The 9,874-nt window shown below is 38.0% G+C and overlaps 1 protein-coding gene across 1 annotated transcript; it reads right to left on the bottom strand.

Annotated features, from left to right (window-relative positions):
- Nucleotides 1-1,197: 1,197 nt before the first annotated feature.
- On the bottom strand, nucleotides 1,198-8,797 carry LOC110722345 (probable 3-deoxy-D-manno-octulosonic acid transferase, mitochondrial). The gene is made up of 3 exons (XM_021901621.1): nucleotides 8,404-8,797; nucleotides 8,214-8,307; nucleotides 1,198-1,300 (listed from the first exon to the last, which is right to left on the bottom strand). Exons 1-3 carry the CDS (start codon nucleotides 8,621-8,623, stop codon nucleotides 1,198-1,200), a joined length of 417 nt encoding a protein of 138 aa, XP_021757313.1. The 5' UTR covers nucleotides 8,624-8,797.
- Between the last annotated feature and the right edge of the window lie 1,077 nt (nucleotides 8,798-9,874).

The following is a 9,874-nucleotide window of genomic DNA, read 5'->3' as shown; positions in this document are numbered from 1 at the left end:
CTATCAAGTCAACTTGATACAACGAGGGGTGGACATCGATGGGACTGTGACTCATGCGGCATGGAAGAAGAAGATATTCAACACATCTTTAGGTTTTGCTCTTTTACGAGGTATGCTTGGAAGAATTGCGCTTTGCATATCAGCTCTAAAATTGATGAATCTACTCCTTTGAGACACTGAATTCAGCAACATATCCTGCTTTTTCATAGCGAGGATGGGAAACAAAGTGATCGGGTACATATTTTTAAAGAGTATTGTAGAGTCTTTAGTTAACAAAGGAATGGGAGAGTCTTTAGAAATGAAAGGGGTTATCTTTACTACAGACATTTCAATCTCAATGAATAGTCTTGAATCTTTCCTCAAACCAAATATACGATCTAAAGGGGTCTTACGCAATTTGGATAGTAGGGGGGAGCAGCCGCAGGATTTAGCAGAAGGATCTCCCTCATAGCCCTCTAGAAGGAAATATTTGAGGTGATTATTATGCTGGATGGGTCTTGGAAGAAAAATACGGGGCACACAAGTTTTGGATGAGCATATTCATCTGATGTTGTCAACTTCTTGGATGGAGGAGGAGAGTTTGGTATGGCTCTTTCGGCTTTACATGCGGAATTGTTAGCTTGCTTAAAAGCTACCAACTGGGCACGCTTAAAAGGTTATCAACGCATTACAATTTTCACAGACTCTATAGCTCTCATCCATCTTTTGCGTTGTCCTAATTGTAGGGAGGTGAGACTACTTTGGACTATTGGGGAATTATTGAAGGAAGGAGGACTCTTTGATATGTGCACTATTTGGAAAGTAAGTAGGGACCAACTAACAAAAGTGCATAATATTGTGGGTTGGTGTAGAAGCAATTTATTTAGCTTTTCGTTTAGTTGCTTTTGTCAAAAAAAAAAAAAAAAAAAAAAAAAGTTCAAACCTACCAGGAATAGAATTTTTTTTTAAAGCTTGTCAATGTCAAACAATTGTCCATAGTAAAGGTTACTAGTATTAAGTTACCAAACAAGAGTTAAGATATGTCAAAACATTTTATGTAATGCATCATATCAAAGAAATCACACAGCAATGGATGATGTTAATTGTTAAATATATATCTTCTCCACATCTAGTTTCTTTTCCACGTCATTTAAAAGACACTTTTACCTTTTTTGAAAAAAAAAAAAAAAAAAAAAAAAAAAAAAAAAAAAAAACTATTTAAGGCATCCATCTAAAACATAACAAAGCACATATGAAACTATGGATAAAAAGATATACCTGATAGATTATGGTTAGAGGGAGCTTGTGTTTCAAAACCTCACTGCAACACAAGCAAGCAGCAAATTCAATCTTAGTGTTAAGTTAAATAAGCCAAAAAAAAGTGAATATGTTAAAGTAATTTGTGCCACGTGAAAGTTACACATGTATTCTCAAAGTAAAAAAAAAAAAAAAAAAAAAGGCAATGTTACTTCTACCAATTTTAAAAATATACTTGCAAGTTACATGGGTATTACCAAAGTGATTGTAACACTTACTCCATTTTTTTTTTTAATAACTACCTCTATTTCATATTATTTGCAATGTTTAGACATTTTTCCCCTTTACTTTATGTCAAATCGATGCAAATAATATGAAATGGAGGTAGTAGCAAATTTCTATGTATGGAAGTTTCTTGTTTATAGCAACGCCTTTTTTTCGCATATGAACTCTCACTACACATTTAAATCTCTCCTTATCACATGAGCTCCTTAAAGTTAGCCCTTACATTCTACTAGGTACAATATTGAAGAAGAAGGCAGTTAATAAAGAAAGCACCAACTTTTCTAGAATTCAAAGTATAAAGAAACATTCTCTCTCTAAAAAGAGAGCTTCTCTCTCTAGAATACTAGAGCCTCATCCCCAAAACCCCAACTTTTTCCACCGCCTTCCACCATCTTCCACTGTTTTTCAACTCTTCCATGACTTCACAAACCTCAAATTTTAATTACAAAAGCTAGGATCAGATTAAAGTTCACAAAAAACCACTTTAGTTCTTCAATTCCATGTTCTTTTCGATGATCCTCCTTCAAAATCATAACCCCTTTTTTATTTTCCCCTGTTTTGTTTAAGATTGCAGTTAATAAATTCGCTCATTCGAGCCGGCGACGCTCATCAACAAGCTATAATCCCTGTTTCCGCAATCATCTTGTACTGGGCAAGTTCATAGACTACAGAAATTTCTCCGAGACTCGAATCCAAAAGTGGGTTTCCAGAGGATTACCTTTGGGGAAATTAAAGTCCAGAAATTCAATAGTATTTTCTTGTTTCTTTGTGAGGACGTTCGTGATCGAGAAGCTATGCTACAACAAGGTTCCGCGGCGTACCAAGCGGCTCTCTTGGTCTTTACTCCGACTCAGGGTAAGTCAATCAGAGATGAGAAATTTGACGAGGTTGCTATTTGGGTTCATCTTGATGAAGTTCCTTTGAACTTATGTGAGATTAATGTCGTTAATTCAATACTTACTATGGCTGGAAAGATTTTGTGTTCCGATGAACCTGATTCTGGATCAATTAGATGTGTGGTTAGAGTAAAACTTCACTTTCATGTTTTGGAACCATTATTTTCTGGATTTTACTTGGACCTTGGACATTCTGGGTTTAAATGGATTAATTTCAGATATGAGAATATGTTTATTTTGTGCTCTAACTGCAATAGAGTTGGCCATAAGAAGAATGCTTGCCCTTTGAATCATTATAGCCCTGCTCCTTTTGTTGTTGATAAGAATGGTTGTGTAAGCCTGCTATTTTACATTCCCATAATCTCTCTAATTCAAATATTGGCCCGAAAAGAATTTAAAAAAAATAGAACCATAGTGAATCTTAAGAACTTTTCTAAAAACATTTACCCACCCTAACCCCAGAGTAGTCAACCCCTCAAAAGACCTCGTGAGTTTACTACTCTATCTTTCTCACCCGTGAAAAAAAGGAAATCACAATTAGAAACAACAAACACATTGACCTTACTCCAAATGAATCATGCCAAACACCAAACCAACCTAAACTCTCAACCCACAAGCATCCCTTACACGATCCAGGAAAAAAATAACTTTGCTATGACTCTTATCAACCATCACCCACCAATACTACTACCCAACCTACCAACCTGCTCACTCTCCTCGACCCTCGAGGGTCAAAAAGAGATTCTACCCGCTTAAACGGCCAAATTTATTTAGTACTTTGTCAGTTCCAATGAAAAAGGCAGCACGATGCTCTTTGCCGTTACAGAGGATGGAATCAATGTGTTATAAGAAGGGATCGGCTTCAAGATCCTTTATGGATTTTCTGTTCTGCTTTCGGGAAAAAGGTTCGGAGATTGTTGCTACTAGTAGTTTATCCTGCCTCCCGTTTAAGAAGCATAAAGGAATTGGTACTTCTTTTTCACAACAGGTGTCTCATTTTGGTTCTTTTTCTGAGGGTTCGGTGGCCGCCCGTTCAAGGCCACCAGGTAATAGATGAAGATTATGGCGTGGAACTGTAGGGGTTTGGGTCAGGCGGACTCCCCTAAAGTTCCTTCCATTGCGTCCTTATTCCGCTCTTGTGGTGTAGATGTTATTGGCTGAAACTATGGTGTCTGTAAATTCTGTAATGCATAAATTATCTTCCTTGTCATGTTCAGGTTTTGTAGGTATGGATTCGGTGGGTCTTAGTGGTGGGATTTGTGTGTTGTGGTTTTGCCCCAGTTTTGATTGACCCTCTCTTGGTTTCTTCGCATATAATATTGTGTCGAGTCGTGGAGAACTGTCCTTTTTTCTGTATGGTGCGCCTCAAGTTTCTGATCGTATGAATGTGTGGTCGGAAATTTCTGATAATTTAGCCTCTTACCCGAATGTTGTGTTAGTTGGCGATTTTAATCAGGTTGAATATTTTATCAGATAAGGCCAGAGGTAATCTGGATATTCCTGGCCGTCATGATTTTATACAGTGGAAATTGGATAATGGGTTACTTGATCTTCCGTTTTCTGGACCATCTTTTTACTTGGACTAATGGGAGAACAGTTATGGACCCCACTTTTGAGAGATTAGATAAGGCATATGCTACTTCCCATTGGCTTCAGAATTGGCCGGCTACCTCTGTTCATCATCAGCCCATTTTGTTTTCTAATCATGCGGCAATTATTTTAAGTGACTCTTTGCCTTCTGATAGATACAAACGTCCTTATAGAATTAAAAACTGGTGCCTACACTCTGAGGATGTTGTTAATATGGTTCGGACTACTTTTGCTGAACATATCCCTGGGTCTCTTATGTTTTCCTTATCAAAAAGACTTTGTGTTCTTCGTCATCGTCTACTAGCTTGGTGTGTTTCTCATAAAAAGGCGTGGGGCATTGATTGGAAAGCTTTGGTTGCCGATGTCACTAATGCTTCTTTTAATCTTGATTCACGAAATAGTCGTTGTTTGTTTAGTACGTTTAGGAAGGAAAGAATAAAGAAGGCTGAAGCGGCATTTCTTTTTTGGAGACAACGAGCAAAAGTGAAGTGGGATGCGTTTGGTGATGAGCATTCTAAGTTGTTTTTTTCTGTAGTTCAGGCCCGGCATCGGAAGAACACTATTATGGGGCTTAAGGACAATGAAGGTTCCCGGGTTTCGGATGCGGGGGATATTCGTTCTTTGGTTCTCAGTTTTTACAAGTCCTTATACAATAGGAATTTGGATCGACCTTTTGAATTACCTTGGGATTCCCTTCAGCTCCCTTCTTTGTCTGATAGGCATCGTCAGTCCATGCTAACCCCCTTTTCAGCAGGCGAAGTCTCCTGATGGTTATACTTCAGCCTTTTTTAAGACCTATTGGAGTGAGGTGGGTGATCAGGAAGTGAATGCTGTCCAGTTCTTTTTTGCTCATGGTTATTTGCTTAAGGATTGGAATCGGACATTCTTAGTTTTGCTTCCTAAGGTAGATCACCCTGAACTTGTTTCTCAATTTAGACCAATAGGACTCTGTAATGTTCTTTATAAATGCATAGCTAAGTGTCTTGCTCGTCGTCTACGTTGGATACTTCCAGACATAGTTTCAGATTTTCAGAATGCCTTTTGTTCCGGGTGGTTAATGTCTGATAATTGCCCGATGGTGCACGAGATTCTTTCATTTATGAATGCTTCCAAAGCCAGGAAACGTTTTTATACGGCCCTAAAGCTAGACATGAATAAAGCTTATGACAGAGTTGAGTGGGACTTTCTGTGTAGGGTTCTTCAGGTTTTTGGGTTTCCTCCCTACTGGATTCATCTGATTATGCAGTGTGTATCTACAGTGTCATACCAGGTATTGGTTAATGGGTCACCTACAGAGGGTTTTCGTCCTCAGCGTGGTCTACGTCAAGGAGATCCGCTATCTCCACACCTGTTTGTTTTGTGCATGGAGGTTCTTTCGGCTATGTTGCGTAAGGCAGAATCGGAAGATCTTTTTCAGGGTATTAAAATTGCTAGGGGGCTTCTACCATTTCACACTTGTTCTTTGCGGATGACTCTTTGCTATTTTTCTAGGTTTCTCCTCCTGTGAACAAGTGTTGAATGTGCTTTCTGCTTTTTATGATATTTCAGGTCAAATGCTTAATTTGCAAAAGTCATTTGTCAAGTTTAGTCCTAATACTCCTGAGGATTACCGAGCTTATCTGGTTGTTTAAAGATGCGATCTGAATCTAGATTGGGTTCATATTTGGGGCTTCCTGTTGATTTAGGTCGTAGTAAATGCTCTGAGTTTTGGTTCCTCTTGGATAAGGTGGCCAAACGTCTACAGGCCTTTACAGCTCTCCGGCTTTCGCCGGCGGCTAAGCTTGTTATTATTAACTCAGTGCTCATTGCCTCCTTTAATCACATCCTGTTTGTTTTCAAAATTCCTGAATCTATATGTTCCAGAATGGATAATTTGTTAGCCAGGTGGAAATCTTCTTCTTCTAATCGAGGATTGGCTCTTCGGTCATCGTCGTTGCTCCATCTTCCGAAGGGTTTAGGGGGATTAGGAATTCGTAGTATTTCCCCTTTTAACTCTTCCCTTGGCGAAGCAAAGTTGGCGACTTATTCACTGCCCTCAGTTGTTGGTTTCTCGGCTTCTGTCGTCTGCGAAGTATCCAACTCTTTGTTCTACTAACTCCTTCTCGACTTCTCGTCCCTCCTGGGGTTGTAGGGGTCTTATTTCGAGGATGTCCTTGGTGTCGAAGGGTTTGTGTTGGAAGGTTGGTTCAGGTTCTCGAGTTCGTATTTTAGAGGATTCTTGGGTTCCGGGGGGACCAATTCATTTTAAGAATCTTTCGTCCAAGTCGGTTCGACCGACTCTTGTTTCTTCTTTACTTGATCCGCGTTCTTGCGCGTGGGATGCTACTATTATTCACGGGTTGTTTGATTCTAGTTCTGCTGCTAGAATTCTTTCTTTGGATCGACCTATGCGTTTAATGGATGATTTTGTTTACTGGAAGTTTACTAGGGATGGAGTTTTTACAACCAATTCTTCCTCGTTGGAAAATATTTGGTTGTAAATTGCTGCACGACGCTCTTCCTTTAGCGACTACTTTCAATTCTCGAGGCCTCCCTGTTGATCCAGTTTGTGCATTTTGTCATGCGGATGTGGAATCTGTATCTCATACATTCAGGATTGTCCTGCTATCTGTAGTCTTTGGTTATCTAGGGCGTTGGGAATCCAATGGGATCTTATGCACTTTCCTTCGTTTAGTATTTTGTTCTCAGGTACAATTTCTCTTTTTTCGTCATCAAGAAATTGGAAGGGCATTGCTTCTCGTAATCACTTGAGGTTTAGGAATGCTGTTTGGTTGCCTGGGTCAATTGTTGGTTTGGCGTCAGATTGGGTTATTCGTAATATGCAGGCTCTAGATTGGAAGAGGTTTACGAGGTCTTCTAGTTCGGTTTAGTTTGGAGGCTAGGCATGATGTCAAGTGGTTTGTGTCTGCGGGGGTTACCTTATATTTCTCCAACGGCATGTTTGATTGTAGACGGGGCCTGGGATTGCTCTACTTATAGGGCGGGAGCAGGCTGGATAGTCCGTGATCTTCATTCTTCTGAGGTTCTGGGAGGTGGTTGTCGGGCTTTTATGGCAAGTTCAACGTTGCAGTCTGAGATTCAAGCTTGTATATGGGGTTTGGAGTATGCTATTCGCAAAGGTTTTTTAAAAATCCGGGTTTATACAGATTGTGCTGCCCTCCTTACTCTTCTTCCTCCTTCTGGCTCAATGGAAATTTCTGCTTGGTGGCTTATCCAGGAATTGCGGGCTTGTGTTCGGTCTCTTTTGGTATGTCATGTTTAAAAGGTTCCTCGTATGTGGGTTACTCCTGCTCATTGGTTGGCTGGTTGTGCTCGGCGACGTCAGTTGTTGTATTTTTTATTTTAGTTTTTTTTTGGGTTGACATTTGTTGTTTTGGTTGTTTTTTTTATTTGATAGCTCTTTTGTCCAAAAAAAAAAAAATTGAAGAAGAAGAGGTAGCATTATATATCATCTAATTCATATCACCTATGAGCAAATTTGACAAATTTTCTTGTAGGGGGGTCATAGCATGTTCACTTTAGTCTCTTCCTTCAAAGAGAGACAAGTGTTCTCCTATTTTAAGTTTACCATGTCACATGAAAAGCCGACTCTTGTTATGCTAATAGGCCTAGATCACACCTTCATCCAGCCCCTTTTTGCTTGTAGTTCTAGACCAATGGTTTGAATTAAATAGTTTACGTGGTATTCTTACTCGTGACCTTTTTATCCCCATCCATCCAATCGTATCCCAAGAACTCATACCTGTGACCTTTTCATCTCCATCCTTCCAATCGTATCCCAAGTTCTTTGGACTTTGGAATACGACCAATACTTTTGTTAATTTTGTCATTTCAAGAAACATATTGTAAGGCAAATGGTTTCAGGATCAAGCAAAGATGATGACTTAAAGTTTTATTTGTTGTATTAGTATATTTCCAAACAATTTCTATAGTTTGTATTGCATTATTGTTGATTGAGCAAGAAAAAAAAAAAAAAAAAGGTACTAATTAGTTGAGAAAATTAGTACTCCGTAACCCAAATGGTTTCCTTCTTAATGACTTTCAAAAATTTCGAACAAATTCATTCCAATTAGACTCCGAAAATGAATATTAAAACACAAAATTCAGAAAATTAACCTTGAAATCATAACCAAAATCAGATTTCACTATGCAGAATAAGATTTTCAGGCAATTGCAAAACATAAATTGGGTTTGAATGAAACTTACAATGCAGCAAGTGTAGTAGTAGTCATAAGAATGTTAATATCAGGTCGTTCTGTCAAACAACGTCGAATCACCGGAATCGCCGCCATTCCTTCTCCTATCCATTCATTCAACAAATTAAAAAATAAAATCCAAATTCAATTACAATAACATTTGTTTAATTCTTTGAACAACAATGGAGGAGAGAATAAACCTAGAGAAACGGCGTGAAACCAGAGAAGTGGACCAGGAGGGCGGTTGAGAGAAGGGCGGCCGAGACGCTCCGGCCATCGAAGAGAATGTTCTAGACCTCGGAATTTGCGAAATCGGAGATGAAGGTGGATTAATGGAGTTAGAGAAAAGGTTACTGCTCTGTATAATTTATAGATGAACTTTCCCTTCTCTCTCATCATCATCATCGTCGCCGATTTCATCTCCGACAATTTTTTGAATTTTGAGTGTGGGAGTGAGGAAGATTAACGGTAATGAAATGTGGATTTCTGAATTTTGAGAGAATGTGTTCGGGCAAATGCAGTTTGTGCATTTGGAATTTGAAAAGTTTCATTTTTATAGGAACCTTTGAGAAAGAATGAGTGTGTGTTAGTGTGTACAGTGACTACAGTTCAATAGTCCACTACAATAAATTTCAATTCAAACGGAAAACCTAAAAATGGATCGGACAAAAATGGATCGGACAAAAACGGATTCCATTCTACAAAAAATGTAATTATTCGTGTAACATCAAAGATGCACCAGGTTAGGCTACTCTAAAGCATAACATATTTTATGGTAAAAAAAAAATTCATATCATGTAGGCACAACACGACACGACATGTTATTGTATGTGTCAAGCTTTTTATGTTAGGCATGTGCCGCCTTTACTTGATAAGATACACGCTAAAAAAAACTAAATTAATATAATTCAACATAGACATGCAGGCACAACATTGCCTAGTACGATGGCATGTGGGTTTGAGTTGTGCATGGGCCTCACCTTTTAAAAAATTTGGGGAAAGGTCTAATTAACCCCAAAGCATGTGGACTCGACGCACAACCATCTTTATAAAAAATGGTATGTATTTCGTGTAATATAACATGCTCATCAATCAGAAGATTAACTTCCCATAAATGCAATGCAAGTGTTCACCAATTAGATAGAGCTATAATCAATTGGAGTTAGAAAATTGGATGTATAATACTTGAGTTGAAACTATAACATTTTATCTTCCATCCAATCTATACCAAATCTTTTTAAACTAATTTTAGACCTTTTTTTTATTAAAATTATGTATCAAATCGTTCAAAATAGGTGAATTTATCCTCAAATATGCATGGAAGTTTTTATATTATGAAGTATTCAAATATGCCTTGAACAATTAGTTTTCTTCATTTTGTTTTTTCGGTTTTTCATATTGTTGTAATTTTTTAAAAGATTCAAAATAGAATTTCTACTTCAAATCCAAATCAATTAGATCTAATCCTAGCATAATTAGTCCATTCTCTAAATTTTAAAATTTCAAATCATAAATCTTCAGTATGGTCTAATTCGATACATTTTTGGACTAGTAAATAACCCTATTTGGGTCACTTGGATTTGGAAAAGAAAAAAGTTCTTACATGTTCACCCCTCCAAAAAAAAAGTGACCCTTTGCAATAGGAAAAAGCATATATTGGAGTAAAATTTT

This window comes from Chenopodium quinoa, unplaced genomic scaffold (genome assembly GCF_001683475.1).
Source record: "Chenopodium quinoa cultivar QQ74 unplaced genomic scaffold, ASM168347v1, whole genome shotgun sequence".
Lineage (NCBI taxonomy): Eukaryota > Viridiplantae > Streptophyta > Magnoliopsida > Caryophyllales > Amaranthaceae > Chenopodium > Chenopodium quinoa.
The sequence above is the reverse complement of the archived record's forward strand: the minus strand, read 5'-3'. Positions and strand labels throughout refer to the sequence as shown.

What these genes read in the sequence shown, in the direction of transcription:
- LOC110722345 (XM_021901621.1), bottom strand. Translation starts at nt 8,623, where the DNA reads ATGAAATCGGCGACGATGATGATGATGAGAGAGAAGGGAAAGTTCATC. An exon ending in GTTTCACGCCGTTTCTCTAG is followed by an intron (nt 8,308 to 8,403) that starts GTTTATTCTCTC and finishes ATGAATGGATAG; the next exon opens with GAGAAGGAATGGCGGCGATT. An exon ending in ACTACTACACTTGCTGCATT is followed by an intron (nt 1,301 to 8,213) that starts GTAAGTTTCATT and finishes CTTGTGTTGCAG; the next exon opens with TGAGGTTTTGAAACACAAGC.